Here is an 18412-nt window from a genome sequence, read left to right as displayed (position 1 = left end):
TTGGGTCTGCCTGATTGCGGGAGAGGGACAACCTCCCTCCCGGTGCCAACCCCCAACCCTCCGCCCGACGCGACTCTGCAGGGACCCAGCAAAGAGTAGGCGGTAAAAGGAAGCTCCCCCACCGCAAGAAATAAGAAGGGAGCCGAGCTATCTTTTGGGGTTGGAGTCGTTCTTCATGTCATCTTTTGGAGCGGAGGATGGTCTTACAGCAATGGGAAGCAGCGTTGTCATTGTCACAACGGCGCCTTTAATGTAGAGGGAAGAAAGAAAGAACTTGACTTCTGTGGGTTTAAGAAAAAAAAATATTTTTTTTTGCTGCATTCCCCTCCTTCCACCCTCTACCTTGGAGCATGAAGTACTCCAAGAAGAGAGAGTTGTTTTCGGAAAGTAGATTGTTATGCTGCGAGTGAACAAGATTTGGACTTCCCCAAAGATTTGCAGTTTGTTGGGGGAGAACTGTGTGGGAGGAGGGACAGCAACGCGGTGCAATCAACTATCAGAAGGGTCAAAGTCAGTAGAGAGGAATCTGGGAAATAACAAGTTGGTAATACGTATTCCAGCATCTTTCATGAATGCATGGCTCCTTTTAGGTCTTTAAATTTTTTACTTTCTTGCTTGAAACTGAACAATTGAGGCATTGATTCGACATTAGCCAGTAAATGCTGTGAGCATAAAGTGAGAACTTACCAGGACATTGAAAGCACCCAGGGGTGAATAACCAGTGCTTAAAAAGTTAACAGATCTTTTGGCGGTCACACATATATGTAGATATATCGATATAATCAGGATTATTTTAATAACTTCCAGTAATCTTTAAGAGGTTTGTCAAACATGGCTTCCCCTCCACACCAGCAGCTGCTGCATCACCACAGCACAGAGGTAAGCTGTGACTCCAGTGGAGACAGCAACAGTGTCCGGGTAAAAATCAATGCCAAGCAGCATTTGGGCTGTTCCTCCAATCCTCACCCTAAACACTGCAAGTATAGCATCTCTTCCAGTTGTAGCAGCTCAGGTGAATCAGGAGGGGTTCTCAGAAGAACCGGAGGTGGAAACCGAGGCCTCCGCAGGAAAAAGAAACTCCCGCAGCTTTTCGAGAGAGCTTCTAGTAGATGGTGGAACCCCAAATTTGATTCTACCAACCTAGAGGAGGCTTGCATGGAAAGGTGCTTTCCACAGACCCAGCGCAGGTTCCGCTATGCTCTCTTCTACATCAGCGTGGCCTGCCTTCTTTGGGGCATCTATTTTGGTATCCACATGCAATCTAAAATGATTGTTTTTGTGGTGCCAACTCTGTGCTTCCTTTTGGTGTGTGGTTTTTTTTTTCTATTTACCTTCACTAAGCATTATGCTCGGCATTATGTGTGGACCTCACTGATCCTCATTCTCCTGGTTTTTATTCTGACTCTAGCTTCACAGTTTCAGGTTTTGACACCTCTCTCAGGAAGTGATGACAGCTTCAATCATACTCCCCTTGCCATATCCACAGATATTTGCTTGTCTCAAGTAGGCAGTTTTTCAATGTGCATTGAAGTGCTCTTGTTACTCTATGCTGTTATGCACTTACCTCTGTATTTAAGCTTGTTTTTGGGAGTAGCCTATTCTATTCTTTTTGAGACCTTTGGGTATCATTTCCGAGATGAATGCTGTTTCCCATCACCTGGAATAAGACCCATGCACTGGGAGCTGCTAAGCAAAGCTTTGCTCCACATATGTATTCATGCTATTGGAATTCACTTATTTATCATGTCTGAAGTTAGATCAAGGAGCACATTCCTTAAAGTGGGACAATCAATTATGCATGGGAAAGACTTAGAGGTAGAAAAAGCCTTGAAAGAGCGAATGATTCACTCTGTGATGCCAAGGATCATAGCTGATGACTTAATGAAGCAGGGGGATGATGAAAGTGAGAACTCAATCAAACGACATTCCACCTCAAGCCCCAAGAATAGGAAGAAAAAGCCTTCCATACAGAAAACTCCCATAATATTTCGACCTTTTAAGATGCAGCAAATTGAACAAGTAAGCATTTTATTTGCAGATATTGTTGGTTTCACTAAAATGAGTGCCAACAAGTCTGCCCATGCCCTGGTGGGTCTCTTGAATGATTTGTTTGGTCGTTTTGACCGTTTATGTGAAGATACAAAATGTGAGAAAATAAGTACTTTGGGTGACTGCTATTATTGTGTAGCAGGGTGTCCAGAACCCAGAGCGGATCATGCCTATTGCTGCATTGAAATGGGCTTAGGCATGATTAAAGCCATCGAACAGTTCTGCCAGGAGAAGAAAGAAATGGTGAACATGCGTGTTGGGGTTCACACTGGGACAGTTTTATGTGGCATTCTGGGCATGAGGAGGTTTAAATTTGATGTGTGGTCAAATGATGTGAACTTAGCCAATCTTATGGAGCAGCTGGGTGTGGCTGGCAAGGTTCATATTTCGGAGGCTACAGCAAAATATTTAGATGATCGTTATGAAATGGAGGATGGGAAAGTTATTGAACGAGTTGGCCAGAGCGTTGTTGCTGACCAGTTGAAAGGTATGTGATTTCTGTCTCTTCATTCCTTGTGGCTGATCAGTTGTCCTAGTATGATATTAGTTACCAGGACCTAAAATTAATTTGATTTTTGCTATCCTGATTTAGATGAACAATGCTGACACAGGTGAGACTTTTAGAAAGGATGATTTAAAGTATTCAGTAGCTTTTATTTCCCCTAAACTTTCTAAACTGTATTAGTAGGGAGGTTGGAAGATATTATTTAACATACTTAAGATATTTTGAAATTTATCATTTCACTTCATGTTTTAAAACATTTTGTTCCCTGAAGACTAGATTGCTTGCCAGTCATGGCAGAAAGATTGTCTTTTAGTTTCATTAAATTTTTTTTGAAGTCATAAGTTTCCTTTCTTTAGGACTCAGTTTCCTCATCTGCAAAATGGGGATGTTGCAATGTGCTTCATCTCCTTTGGGGTTATAAAAAGGATCAAATAATATGTGAAAACACTTTGAAAAGTATAACAAAAATTCAAGCTATTATGATTGTACTTATTTGTATTATAGAGATGTATAAATTCTAGTTTTTTAGAAAAAGAATTTTAAGACTTTGAGTCCACCAAAATTTCATATCTTTTTAGTTGAATTTAACTTTAAAGATCTATAAACTTTAGTATTGCTATTTTTAAAATTGCTTTCACTTGGCATCATTTTTTAGTATAAGACATACATTTTTAATAAATTAGGAAATAACATACCATAAAATTGGTACTGATTTACCTATCACATTTCTAAACCTGTTTTATTTTTTTAATATAACCTCTGTTTAACTAAAATCTTAATTGGGTAAAGAATCCTATTTAGGAAATATACAAAGAAAGAGAAGAACATTGTTTTAAAAAGTTACTTAAAAAGTCTTTAGTTCATCAAATAACTTGTGGTGTTGAGACATTTTATAATGTGACTGTGTTAAGGAAAGGAATTAATTTATACCTTTTTTCATTTGGTAAACATTTACTGAGCTTCAATCATGTGGAAATGTCATACTTGGTGGTGGGAATACAAAGCCAAAAATGACAGTTCATGCTTTATGGGAGTTTGTTATTCTGAAGTGAAGTTAGAGATTGTGGATTAAGCAGGTATTAATGACTGATGAGATTTGTCACTTTCAAAATACACATTTTTCCATTTGGTACTTTCTATTATTTTTCATGTACGCTGTTGGCATTTAATTTTGCTCATTTATAAAATGAGGCAGTTGCACTTCAGTTATCTCTAAGGTTTCTCAGTTCTAATTTCCATAATTGTGGTGGTACATATCCAAGACCCATTGAAACTTCTGTAATCCTACTATCTGGCAAAAATATGTTTACTTGATCCTTATTACTTCCCTGACTCCAAGTATATTATGGTAATTTTTAAAATTTAAGGACTGCAGAGAGGTAATTTTTAAAAGTCTGAACTTTGTAAAAATATACTTGACTAAGGCAGCATTAAGGGATTAATTAGCAAGGTTTGAAACTGCACTTTGTAACTCAGTGAAATTTTTTTTGCTATGTTCAGAACTTTTATGTTTGGTAGTTTGGTGTGCTGCTCTTCACTCGTAAGGGCACAAGGCAGAACAAGGTTGTGGACACATTATCCCTGCTTCTCAGTTTTGCATGTGGTATTATGTTTTTTACTCATTTACTGTTTGATGGATTCCAAGGAATGGAAAAAAGGGATATCATATTGAGTAAAGAACGTCAGTCAGGGCAGGATACAGTAAAAGTAACTTTATAAACTGTACTTAACAGTTGCCAATTGTATCATTTTACAAATTTGAGATCATAATGTATTTAGAAAATGAAGTTGTTGAATAGTTGGGACTTGTCTTCTGGGAGGGTTAAATCTTAGATGCTGAAATGTTAATTTCACTTTTTAGAATGAGGCATTTAGTGAGAGCAGACAAAAACACATAGGAACACACATATGTATGTATGTACGTGTATATTTACCTAAAACATTGTAAATGTGAAAGGTTAAGTATTTTTTTTTCTTTTTTAAAATGTATTGACGCATTTTAGGATGGTCCACAAGATCATTAAAGTACATGACTGTGAACTATGAAGTTATAGCAAATTCTTTTGCAGCACATTTTAACATTTTAAAATAGGAATTCAGAAATTTAAATTTTTAGTGGAGAATATATTAATATGAGAGGCAGCTAGGTGGCTCAATGGATAGAGTGCTGGACCTGGGATCAGGTAGATTCAGGTCAAATCTAGCATCAGACATTTACAAGCTGTGTGACTCTGAGCAAGTCATTTAACTTCTGTTTGTCTTAATTCACTGGAGAAGGAAATGGCAAACCACTCCAGAATCTTTGCCAAGAAAACCCCATGAACAGAGTGGTCCACTGGATCATTAGAGTAGTACATGACTGAATGCCTGAACAACAACAATATATAAATATGTCTAGATCTACTTTAGCATTTTGTATTTTATGGAGTAGTTACTTCATGTTACAAGATTGTATTGTGTTTAAGGTGGAAAAATTAGTTGATGAGATTTTAGATATTCAGTACAGGCAATTAATGCCATTAATTAGTTCCCTGAAAACACAATTGGTGAAACAATATTAAGAGAGGCTATTTTATTCCACAGAAACAATGTTATAAATGTGTCAAGCTTTGGTTAGTTGAATGATATATACTTCAGTGGAGTTTTGTGACATTGTGGTGTGGTTTGATCATCATGTAATGATGATATTATTGTGAAATAATGTTGATTGGGACAGTGTCTGAGAGATATTTAGAAACATGTCTCTTTCTTTCTCTCTTTCTATATATCCTTTGTTATCTTATGCTCTCCCTTGGTAATGGAGTGGCACTTTCTAGTCACTAGCAGATACTACAGTCATTGTATAGCTGTTGAGAGTTTATAGAAAGTTTTCCTTAGAGGAACATTATAAAGTAGTTAATATGGTACTTTCCCCCATTTGACAGATGAGGAAACTGAGATATAGAAAAATGAAACAACTTATTCATAATCATGGTTAATGAGTGGCAGATCTAGGACTCAATTCCAGGTTTCTTAGTTCAGTGCTCTTTCTACTATACAGCACTGCCTCAAACAAACAACTTACCTTTTAACAGTCTTGTGAGGTAGGTAGCACAGGTATTGTTCCCACTTACCAGAAGAAGGAATTGAAATACAGAGAGATGAAGTAATTTCCTGTGGATACAGAGAGGACTCAGGTCTTCTGGCTTCAGTGCTTTTTCCACTAGCCAACCCTGATGAAGTGATTTAAATGCAGTGCAAAGATTTTGAATTTGCTCCAAAGGGCAATGAGAAAACGCTCTAGAACTTTAATGTGGGGGGATGGGATGGTTGAAGTGACTGGAAGTAGAGAATACTTGAGCAGCTTTGCTAAAGCTATATTAAGCAATTGTAATGGTTTAGCATTTCCTTGGGACAAACTTTTTTTGGAAACATGTTCTAGTTCAGAAGTTCTTAACTTTTTTTGCATCATAGACTCCTTTGGTCTGGTAAAGCCTGTGGACTGCTTCTCAGAATAATGTTTTTAACTGCATTACAAAATACATAGAATTACAAAGGAAACAAATTACATTAAAATGAAGCATTTATTCATTTATTTATTTTTTAAACCCTTACCTTCCATCTTGGAGTCAATACTGTGTATTGGCTCCAAGGCAGAAGAGTGGTAAGGGCTAGGCAATGGGGGTCAAGTGACTTGCCCAGGGTCACACAGCTGGGAAGTGTCTGAGGTCAGATTTGAACCTAGGCCCTCCCATCTCTAGGGCTGACTCTCAATCCACTGTGCTACCCAGCTGCCCCCGTATTTATTTTTTCTATTCAAGTTCATAGACATCTCCCACCTCTATCCCTGAAATCTATACATGGGCCCTAGGGACCTCAGGCTAAGAACCCTTGCTCTACTTGGAAAGCTATTGTCATTTTGAAGGTTCAAGAAAATGTGTTGGGTTTCTGCTAAATTCCCCAAGTTTTCTTGCTATGGGTGTTCTCTTTAAGTCTCTAAAAAATAACTAACAAAATACCTTTAAAGTAAGATGCTCTTTTCAAAGCTCTGTCATCTATATAGCTTCAAAAACAATTAGGTTAACCCAAGAAAGAGCTGGAGGTTTAAGTAAGGATGAACACCTAGTTGTGAATCTAGGATTTTAAGATTTGCTACATCAGATCTTAGCCTCTATCTCAGAATCCTAGGTAATTTTTATTCTGGGAGTACCATTAACTAAATAAGTGTCATAGTTTGTAAAGTGTTACCAACTATAGAAACCCTCAATCATGTGTAATAATTGGGATAAAAGAAGGCAAAATTGACAAAAAAAAATTTTTGAAACAGCAAAATATTTGAAAAGGGATACAGGTGACTTTCAAATACATTTAAACCAGGTTTTGAGAGCTAAGATTTAGGTATTTAAGTTTAGAGGGCTAACTGCATATGTTTGGACAGAACTCTCTCTTAGCTGTTGAAATGACATTTTTCCTCTGTCATCTGAGGGATGCATATGAGAAGAATTCCCACATAAAATAGGTCTAAGATCATTCTTCCCACTGGTTTGGTTCTCCTTTTGCTTTAGCACTCAACTGGCCCTTGCCTGGGATTAGAAATAGAGACTCTCTAGTTTTAGATTTGAGTTGGTGTGTCAGCTGATGGCTTCAATTCCAAGCCAAGTGCTGGTTGTTGGAACAGTTTGCTTTGTGGATGACCATGTCACTTGGGTTCTGTCCAGAAACTAGATGTTATTGAATGGTCAGTGTCCACCTTTACCTGGAAGTATATGGTTCCCTGCCAATATGGTTGAAAGCCATAGTTGCTGGTTCTGCTTCCTTATTGGGTATGTAACCATGGACAAGTCAGTTGTCCTCTTTGAACTTGTTTCCCTATCTCTAAAATGGGACTGATAATAATTTTACTAACTCTCCTTACTTACTAACTCACTAACAGGTTTTTAAAGTTTTGTGAGGCAATTGCTCTATAAACTGTAAAATGCTATTATAAATGTGAGTTACTTTTGAATAGCCATAACTTGGAGTTTTTTGTACTATGCCCAGCTGAAGTAGTAACTTTCAGGTGGGTCACTTTTTTCCTCATATTTTTATAATATTTCTAGGGGATCTCTTCTTAGGAGTTACCACGTTCTCTTTGTGTTATTCAGACATGTCTTATCTTCATTATTAAACCATAAGCTCTTCAAGGGAAGGGACTACATTTTTTCATCTTTATTTTAGTGCCCTTCCATGAAGTAAGCATTTAACAAATGTTTATAGAATTGAAATGCTTGCTATTATCCACTAAAGCCTAATATCCATTATGCAAAGAGATACTCCCTCCTTCTTTCATACTCAGCCCTCCACTTAGCAGGTTCAGACCCTATTCCTGTGCTTTCTGCCAGCTGATGAGAAGTTGCCGGCCTACCTGAAAGCTTACCATTTCTATACTTTGGACTATATCTTCTATATACTACAAATATATTTAGAACAGGTCATATACTCCAAACTGATAACTCAAATGGACTAAGACAAAGAACTTCTGGGTCAATACTTAGCAGTTCCTTTGTCTTGCTGAAGATCCCAGTTCAGAACACATTTTGTGGTTGCCATCAAGACCAATGCAATTGTTAAAGTTTGAACCTGGGGCAGCTAAGGGACTCATTGGATAGAGAGCCAGGCCTGGAAACAGAGATGGGAGATCCTGGATTCAAATGTGACCTCAGACTCAGGGCAAGACACCTAACCCCAAATGCCCACTCTTTACTGCTTTTCTGCCTTAGAACAAATACTTAGTATTGATTCTAAGACAGGAGGTTGTTTTATTTTATTTTCAATTTTTTATTTAATTAATTAATTTAGATATTTTTTCCATGTTCCATGATTCATGTTCTTTCCCTCCCTTCCTCCCTCCCCTGTCCCAGAGCTGACAAGCAATTCCACTGGGTTTTACATGTTATCATTGTTCAAAACCTGTTTTCATATTATTAATACTTGCCATAGAGTGATCATTTAAAATCAATATCCCCAATCATATTTCCATCAAACCATGTGATCAATCATATGTTTTTCTTCTGTGTTTCTACTCCCACAGTTCTTTCTCTGGATGTGAATAGTGTTCTTCCTTATAAGTCCCTCAGAATTGTCCTGGATCATTGCATTGCTGCTTGTAGAGAGGTCTATTATGTTTGATTGTGCTACAGTGTGTCAGTCTCTGTGTACAATGTTCCAGGAGGTAGTTTTTAAAAAAGTTTGAACCCAGGAATTACTTTAATTAGAATTTAGCTTTGAAAATTAATGTCAAGGAGGTTTGCTGGATTTGGTTTTTATATTTAAAAAAAAAGAAGAAAGGGAATTATATCAGGTAAAAAAAAACACAAAATGAGATAAAAAGGAAAAAGAAATTTCAACCAAATTTCTTTGAAACCCTCTAATTTATTTAAAATTATGTATCTGTTAGCTTCATTTGTCCAGGATTACCATTCCATGTGACTCAGAAGCTCCACATGGTGTCATGGAAAGAACACTAGATTTAGGAAGCTACTATTTGTAGAGTTACTATTTGTGTAGCCTTTTATAGTTACAAAGTACTTCATTTGTGGGATCCCACTTGAGATTCATAAGAACTTGTGAAATAGGTGGTACAATTATTATCCCTATTGTGTAGATGAGGAAATTGAGACTTGTGAAGAAGTGATTAGTTCAAGGGCATTTATCTAGCTCATTCCTGGTCTGACTCAACGAATGCTTTCTTATCAATCCACAAGCACTTATTAAGTGCCTACTATATACCAAGCACTGTGCTGGGTAATAGGAACATGAAGACAAAAATGAAGACAAAAATGAAACAGTTCTTCTCCTAAGGAGACCACCTTATATTGGGGGAAGACTATATATTTGTCTAAATATATAGAAAGTAATTGGAGGGGGAGAAGCATAAGCAGGTATTTTATTGAGAGCGATACCCATTCTGAGCTTCAAAGGAAATTAGGGTTTCTAAGAAGCAGAGGTAAGAATACATTCTAGACTTGAGTCTAAGCCTGAGTAAAGCATGGAGGTGGAAGATAGAGTGTCCTATGAGAGAGTCAGTAAGAATACCAATTTTAATGGCAGATAGAGTCTGAGGAAGGAGAAGGGATTAAGCATTTATATAGCACTTGCTATGTGCCAGGCACTGTGCTAAATGTTTTACAGATATCATCTCATTTGATCTTCATAAAACCCAATGAGATTGATTCTGTTATTATCCTCAGGAAACAGAGGCAAACAGGTTAAGTGACTTGCCCAGGGTCACACAACTAGTAAGTTTCAGAGATGGCATTTGAACTCCACTCTTCCTGATTCCAGGACTAGGGCTCAGGTTGGAAGGGCAGCTTGGAGCCATGTTGTGAAGGGTTTTAAAAACTAGAGGAATTTGTGTTTCATTCTAGAGGTAATAGGGAGCCAGTCTAGTTTCTTGAGCAGGGATATCATTTTTGTAACTGTGTGATGAATGGATTGGATAAGAAAGAGATGAGGCAGGGAAAAAAGTTAGAAGGTTCTTATGAGGTCCAGGTGAGAGCTGATAAGGGACTGAATTGGGGGAGATGACTGTGGAGTAGAGAGGAGAAAGATGGGAGGGATGTTAGGAGAGATAGAATGGAGAATACTTAGCAACTGATTAGCTATGGGTTGTGAGACAGAGTGAAGAATACAAGATTGATGTGGTATACCTGGTTGGAAAAATAGCGTTGCTTTGAACAGAAATCTGTGAAACTGGAAAAGAGACAGGGTTTAGGGAAAGGAAAATGAGTTCTATTTTAGTCACATTCAATTTGCGATGCCTGTAAGATACTTCAGTCAGCAGCAAAACTAGGGCTGGCTGTGGATCCTAGAAGTCAAAGGCACAGCAAATGGTAATGAAACCCATAAGAACTAACGAGGCTCCCAGAGATGAAGCCCACGATAGAGACTGGAGGTAGATCCATAGTTACATTCAGGTTATAGATAATGAATGTGAATTGTACAGTGAAAAACAGAGGGTCTGCAGTCAGAGGACAGCTTTCAAATCCCTAGGACACTACGTGTGCCACCACTTAACAATAATAGCTATTATTTATGGAGTGTTCTAAAATGGCAATAAGATTTGCATATATTATCTCATTTGATCCTCACACAGCAACTTTGTGATAATAACAAAAATAGTTAACATTTATGTAGCTCTTACAATGTACCAGGCAATGTCCAGAATTGTACAACGATTATCTCATTTGATCCTCACAACAACTCTGCAAGGTCAGTACTACCATTAATCCCATTTTATAGATGAGAAAGCTGAGACCATCAGGGGTTAAATAACTTGCTTAGGGTTCACACAGCTAGTCAGTGTCTAAGGCTGGATTTGAATTCAGGTCTTTGTGACTAGGCTTGGCATTCTATCCACTTCACTATCTAGTTGCCCTTCTACCTGTGAGTAGGGGTTATTATCTCCATTTTATAGAAAAAGAAACTGAAACTGAAAGAGAACAAGTGACTTGCCTAGGGTCACATAACTATTAAGTGTCTGAGAGGGAATATTATTAACACACATCTTTCTGACTATAGTTCTAACTCTATTCACTGTGCTATCTAGTTACAACTCACTTAACTTCCCCGAATCTCAGTTTCCTCTTCTGTAAAATGAGGAGGTTGTACCAAATGGCCTCTGATGTTCCTTTCAGCTCAATCTCAGTGTGAATCCTTCTCTTAACCTATCATTTTCAGATAGGCTAATATTTTTCTTTCTCATCTTTCACCATACAAAGTTGTAGGACACATTCACATAATAGAATACATTTAGCTTTTTCATTTTAATTGATTCAAGATAGTATATCAGAAGCTAGCAGTATAACTAGGGAAGTTGTTTCAATTCTCTGAGATTGACTTTCCTTAAATGGAAATAATAACATTTGTATAACCTACAAGATCTGTTTTAGAGTGACTATTACTAGCTTTTTAGAATGATGATTTCAATAAATATATTTATTTCAATAATATCAAAGCTCCCTAAAATTCTGATTGGATTTTAATTCATTCTCACACACACACACAAAAAGCTGAAATACTCTTTTGGGCAAAAATCCAGTGTTTGGTTCTTACGAATTAAGTGGCAGATTCTCCATATGATCCTATTATATGTTTCTTGTTCTAAACTTTACAATATCCATCAAGATATAAATTTGTTGGCATTAATAGGTGCATTTGATCCTTTTATATTATTTGTGCTTGAGTGGCTTAGAACTTATATTAAATTTGCGTACTTCAGGTTTTGTTGAGAGAAAGGAAAAATGAATAATTAGGCATTAAAACACATACTATTAAATCAACAATTGAGGGGAAAGACTTTGTATTAAAATAATTTAACTTTTTTTCTTCAAATGCTTTAAGAGATCCAGAATTTGAAAGAGTACCTTCATGGTAATTACTTATGTAAACAATACCCATGACTAGAGAACATGTGTCAAAGGGCACATATTAGGAACCCATACTTGCAGGGGCTATCTTATGGCCGGGACAGCTCACCTCCAAAATAACAGGGCTGTTGATAACATTTGGAAAAGTCATAATATTGTTTTCTGCTGTTCTTGGGTCATGTTTCTACTTTCTTCTGGACATATCTTCAGCCTGGAGCATTCTCTCCTTTGGGTGTTTTCAGTGGTCTTGTGGTCATCAAGCTTTCCTATTTTCTTCTGTTTTTCAAAGTCATTTGCTAGACTTTCAGCTAATTTTCAACTATCTGCCAAGTTGGATTACTAGAAAGCCTCTTCCTAACTGGGCAATGCTAACAGCTCTTTAGACTGTAACTGAGATTATGAGCCACCAAACCTAACTGAGGGCAGCCACAAAGCAAGGCATAGCTCCCAGTGATAAAAACTAAAGTCTATTCTTTTAATTGTCTGTGTCTGATGCTGATTTAAAATCTGTGGTACCACAGTACTCTCTGATTTATAGTTAAACATTCCCTATAATTCTTGCTTGTGGGCATGTTATGCCCTTCGAATCCAAATTGGGTAAGCTGTCCCCCAAAACAAACTCAGAACAACAAACGTTAAGTTAGGATAGAATGGGAAAGTCTAAGATCCTCATTAATTGGCAGATAAAGGAAGTTAAGCAAGGAAAAAAAAAACCTGAAGGATGATGGTGAAGTCTTTGCCTTCAACCCTCCTGGCTTTATTGTATATCTCTGCCAGTAAGAAAGCCTCTGACATCTGTATTTTATACTGCCACTTAAGACCTCATTCTCTTCCTACATTTGTAATATGGTTTATAGCTTTTAGTAGCCAGCTTTGTTAAAATGTGTTTCATTTCCATATGTTTTATTTTCTAGTGCTCATTGAAGTTTGTTCTTTGTTTTGTAAGTGATCTATTAAATTTAGACTTTACAAAAATATAAATTTATCTTATAGTGCTTTCCTAATTTATTTCTAAAAATTAATTTTATTTAATATTTAAGCTTTCTTCATGTGCTTTTTCTGACTAGTTCGATGTGTAAATTACCTAACATAATTTGAGAAGTAGGGGACATGGTTATTATTCTGACTAAATTAGAGCTAAGTTCCTAGAAGGGTTAGACTATTGAAGATAAATGTTGTGTATATAGTTTTCTTAGCAATTTACAACTCATTTATTGGCCAGATTTTTTAATAGGTCTGTCCTCTCCTTTCTCTCTTCTCCACTCCCTACCCACCCTCAAAAACCACAATTCCATTTCTATGAACCAGCCCAGAACCCTATGAGAGCTTCCTATATTAATCATTCTTGTTAACTAGGCCTTAATTTTCATCAAAAGTCATTTGTTTACTCATGTACTTTCACTTTTCTCTCTGAAAAAGGAGAAAAAGTAAAGTAATTCATTGTGAGGACTGATAGAGTTGAAATTTTCAGATAAACTAATATTTTTCTTTCTGATCTTTCAACATACAAAGTTGTAGGAAACTTTCATGTGATAGGATGCATTTAATGTTTTTATTTTTTACTGATACAAGACAGCTGAGTAGCTGGAGGGCTTGATGCCAATTTCCCTCAGTTCTTTAAAATATCCTGACAGAATGTTGAGTTGAATGGGAAATTAGGGATTATTTAATTCACTTAATTTTATAGAGGAGAAAACAGAGGCCTTAGACTACGGAAGTGATTTATTCATTCAGTTCCTACTGAAATTGAGGGGTAATCAAATGGAGCTCAAGTTTCATATAGGTAGTTAAAGCTGGAAGGGGCTTTGGAGATCACCTTGTCCAAATTCTTCATTTTTCAGAGGAGGAAACAAAGATCCCAGAGGTAATCTACTACTAAAAAACACTTTCAGCAACTCATTTCCAATGCCTGTTGAATGAAATAAAACTAGATTGAAATGAATTTTTTGTTGGTGGGAATTGGAGGCAGGGAGAGTCATTAGGAGGCTATTTTGATAGTCTAGGCCAGTGTTCCCCCAATTATTTTTTATCATGTAATCCATTAGCAAAAATTTTTTGAGTATCCTCTATGTGTGTATATTTACTTATTTCTAAATTACACACATGTATTAATAATTATAAAAATTTAAGTGTGAAATTTTTAAAAAGAGTTAGATAAAGATGAAATAATATTTGATCCTAGAATGAATAAAAAGGCACTGGAGTTTACAGAATAGTAAAGTGACATGGTTAGTTAGAATTGTGCTTTAAGACTAAGTCTTAGACAGCTATGTGGAGGGATAGAATGGAGATACTTAAGGCAATGAAACCAATTAGGAGACCATTATAATGAAAGCAACGGTCAATGAGGGCTCAAATTAAAAAGGTAGCTTATGGAGTAAAGCAAAGAGCACAAAGCTGAGAGAAATTGTGCAGTTAAAAATAATGAGATTTGGTGATTAATTGGATATGTGGAATAAGGGATAGTGAGCAGTGGCTGATCACACTGAGGTTAAGAGCCTAAGTGACTAGAAGTATGGTGGTATTGTAAATAGTAATAGGGAAATTTGAAAGAGTTTACTGCTTTACAGAAAAAAGATAGTATAAGGGAATCTAGGATGAATATTACACACAACTCATCCATACTTTCTTATCCTACAAGATTCAATCTGTCACATCTATACTGAAAAGTGGGTAAAGTTCTTACCAGTCATATGTCAGTCTGTGCAATAAGTATTTTTTATCCATTTTAGTTTTTCTCATAGTGGTTATTAGGGTGATATCTTTTGAATAATCATGGGAAGGTATATACTTGGGTCTGGCACTGCACATGAACAATAAGTTGACTCCAGAATTGGTTATGAGGAAGATTTTAAATTTGGGGAATTGTTTAGCATTTTTAATGATCTCAAAGTTGAACTCAAAGACCAGTCTTTTCATTACAAATGCTCTTTCAGAGAAGTTATATTGCTTTTATAAACTTTAGAACATTTGTGTGGCTGGCATTATCATCCTTCCAGTCACTTTGAGTAGTCCTTAACTCTTTCCTTTGTCTTAAACTCACTTATCTAAATCAGTTACAAAGTCTTAATGATTCTAGCTCCACAATCTTTTTTACTTTTGTCCCCTTCTGTCTACTTACTTGACCTCTTCCATAGAGCAGGTCTTATTCTCCTCTAGGACTATTGCAGTAACATCCCAGTTGGTCTCCCAGCTTTCCAAAATTGATTTTCACCCTGTGAAATGGATATTACTAAAATACAGACTGTATCATGTACCTCCTACTCAAAATTTGTCAATGGCTTCTAAATGCTGGTAATATCACATACAGACACTTTAGCCTGGCATTTAAAAATACACTGTCAGGGGGCAGATAGGTGGCTCAGTGGATTGAGAACCAGGCCTAGAGATGAGAGGTCCTAGGTTCAAATCTGGCCTCAGACACTTCCCAGCTGTGTGACCCTGGGCAAGTCACTTAACCCCCATTGCTTAGCCCTTACTGCTTTTCTGTCTTGGAACCAATACACAGTATTGTGCATTCCAAGATGAAAGGTAAGGGCTTTTTTTTTTAATTAAAAAAAAATACACTGTCAACACAATTATTCATTTATTAGTTCATTTTGTGTTTACTGAGCACCTAATGTGTGTAGAATATTGTGTTGGGCCTAAGAGCAATTCAAAAGACATGAAATACATAGGAGTGTTCTCCTAAAGTTTTAGTATAGTTCATATATATATATATATGAAATGTGTACACATGAAACAAGTCTCAATATACTCTATATAATTAAGTACTAAGTGCCTGATCTAGGTAGTATAAATAGTATAGAGATCAGTATGATCTGAAATAGCAGAAACATTGCTGGTGGGCCTTGAATTGTGGGAAAAAAACATTTTTAGGGATGTAAGGACTGTGAGGGAGGGGAAATATGAGCAAAAGTTTATAATTGGGATTGATGCATTTTGGTGAGTTAGGAGATCTGTCTAGTTACTGAGATAGATTTGTGTTGAAGAATGCTATTAAATAAATTGGGTAGAGTGGGACCAAAGTGTGGAGAATCTGGAATGTTAGAAGTTATGGGTTTTTGAGCAGGAGTTATGCTGAAATCAGTATTTTAGGAAGATTAATAATAGCAATATATAAAATAGATTGGAATAGAAAAGTAAGACTGGAAGTGGGGAGACAATTTAAGAGACTGTTACATCATATTTTCTCCAGTGTGGCTTAAAACAATGCTTTCCCTGACACTCAGTGGTCCTACTGCAAGGGAGTTATTGACACAAAAAGGCCTGTGTCACTCAGCAAGAATTTTTTAAGTAGTTTCCAGCACTGCACTAAGCCTGAAGATACAAGGGAAGGTAAAAAGACAGTTCCTGCTCTCAAGGACCTCACAGTCTAAAGGGGAAGACAAACATGCAAATAAATATGTACAAACAAGATATAAACAGGATAAATGGGAGTGATCTCAGAGGGAAGGCTATAACATTGAGAGGAATAGGGAAAGACTTCTTGCAGAAAATGGGCTTTTAACTGTGATTTCAGGGAAGTCAGGAGATGGATTCGAGGAGGGAGAGAATCCTAGACATGATTAAAAAAAATAAAAACAACCACCAATGAATTGAAAACAGTGTCCATCAATTGACAAATAGCTTAAAAATTTAATTTAAATGTAACCTGAATGGAATGTTATTACATTATAAAAATGATAAATTGAGTTGAAAGAAATGTGGGGAAACAGGAAACAATGCAGAACAAAGGAGAACCAAAGAACATTATATGCATTGTCTACAGCTGTGTAGTTAAAGACAACAGTAACAGCAGCAAATCCATGTTATCTACACAGAAAAAAAGGTAAAATAATCTTTGCCTCTTTGCACCCATAGAAACTGCATTTATTGTTTGCAATATACTATTTTCTCTACCTCCCAGAATCCTTATCTTTCTTTCCCACTAAGTTTAGGTTTCATTTTTTCTTCGTAAAGCCTTCCCTGATACTACCCACCCCTCAGTTAAATGTTATCCCTCCTCAAGTTACCTTTTATCGGTTTATTTGTATACATATTGTATTCTTCTGTTCCCTAAACCCCTGTAAGTCTGTGTCCTTGACAGCAGGGAAACCACAGTGCTTTGAAAATAGCAGACTTGAAACAATCAGTTCCTAGGCACAAGAATAAGAAGAGCTACACAGTTGAGGTTAAATGACTTGCTCACATAGCTAGGAAGTTCCTGAGGCTTATTTGAACTTGGAACCTCCTGACTCCAGGCCTTACTCTCTCTCCACTGAGCACCTACCTGTCCCAGGAGCATATTCTTAATAAATAATTGTTGACTGATATTTTAAAAAATTTGTATCCCAAGTGGCTTGCATGATACCTTGAGAATAGTAGGTGCTTACCAAATGTTTATTTTTTGTCACATGTAAATATAAATATTCCATTGTTTATAGTATTTTTATAGTATCATTTTATAGTTTATAGTATCATTTTAAGTCTTATATTATGTATTTTTTTCTTCTGTAATCTCATTCATATAGTCGAATACCTGCTTTTGTCAGTGGAGGTTAATATAAAATTTTATTTAAAAAAAAAAGGTAAAACAGTTTCTCCATTCCGATCTCTTTTTTTCTGTTCAATTGTGGTCCCAAGTTAGCTATCTATAAAACTTGTCCAAGGTAGACAGATTGACATACTGCATATTATATCTTTTTGTTGCTCATTTTTAAACTCCATTTTTCTGGAATGACTGGTTAATCTTAGTATTTTTCTTACATTGCTATGGATGTCTCTAAAAAAGCTTTCTATTGTTCCAGAGATTAATATAAGCTAAGTGTAATATTATCCACAGAGGTCTTTTTGAGAATATTTCCATCAATAAGATATGCTTTTTAAGATATGTGATTTATTATTATTTTATTTTGATTGATTTATTATTAAAACATTAAACATCAGCATAATTAAACTTCTTTGAAACCATTCACATTTAGACAAACTAATTTTAGTACATAAAAATGTAATTAGATTTTTCATTTAAAATCTCCATCAGGATGCTTCATTTCTCCATTCACTTTCATTTACTTGTATGAAGATACTGTGCATTCTATTTCTGGCTTCATTTTACATTATTTCATAAAGATCTTTCAAGATTTTAAAGTATTTTTCATATTTTTCAGTCATGTGAATATAGTTTAGTAACCCATCATATTAACTTAGCACTATTTATTTAACCATTCTCTTGTTACATTTAGGTTTTTCCACTTTTTAAAATTACAAATAATACTACCATGAAGATATTAGAACAGATATCTTTTTGTTTGTTTCTAGGAACAAAAATATATTTCTAGTAATGGATTTATGGGTCAATGGGTATGGCTATTATAGTACCTTTTATTGTGTACTTAAATATTTGGCCTTTCCTGCCCTCAGAATCTACAAGTTTGCAATCGTAGCAGCAATGAATTTATTTCCCCACAATTCCACCAGCATTGAGATCTTT

The 18412-nt window shown here is 36.0% G+C and overlaps 1 protein-coding gene across 2 annotated transcripts in view; it reads left to right on the top strand.

Annotated features, from left to right (window-relative positions):
• Positions 1-296: 296 nt before the first annotated feature.
• The window catches only part of ADCY9 (adenylate cyclase 9), a 198565-nt gene continuing 180449 nt past the window's right edge, over positions 297-18412 (top strand). For both annotated transcript variants that reach the window (XM_001363517.5, XM_007499075.3), the window contains exon 1: positions 297-2536. In XM_001363517.5, coding sequence (XP_001363554.2) covers positions 832-2536 — 1705 coding nt within the window. In that variant the 5' untranslated portion in view covers positions 297-831. The remainder of the gene's footprint in view (positions 2537-18412) is intronic.

The sequence above is a fragment of the Monodelphis domestica genome, chromosome 7 (genome assembly GCF_027887165.1).
Source record: "Monodelphis domestica isolate mMonDom1 chromosome 7, mMonDom1.pri, whole genome shotgun sequence".
Taxonomy (NCBI): domain Eukaryota; kingdom Metazoa; phylum Chordata; class Mammalia; order Didelphimorphia; family Didelphidae; genus Monodelphis; species Monodelphis domestica.
Note: the sequence above shows the minus strand (reverse complement) of the source record. Positions and strands in the feature narration are given on the sequence as shown.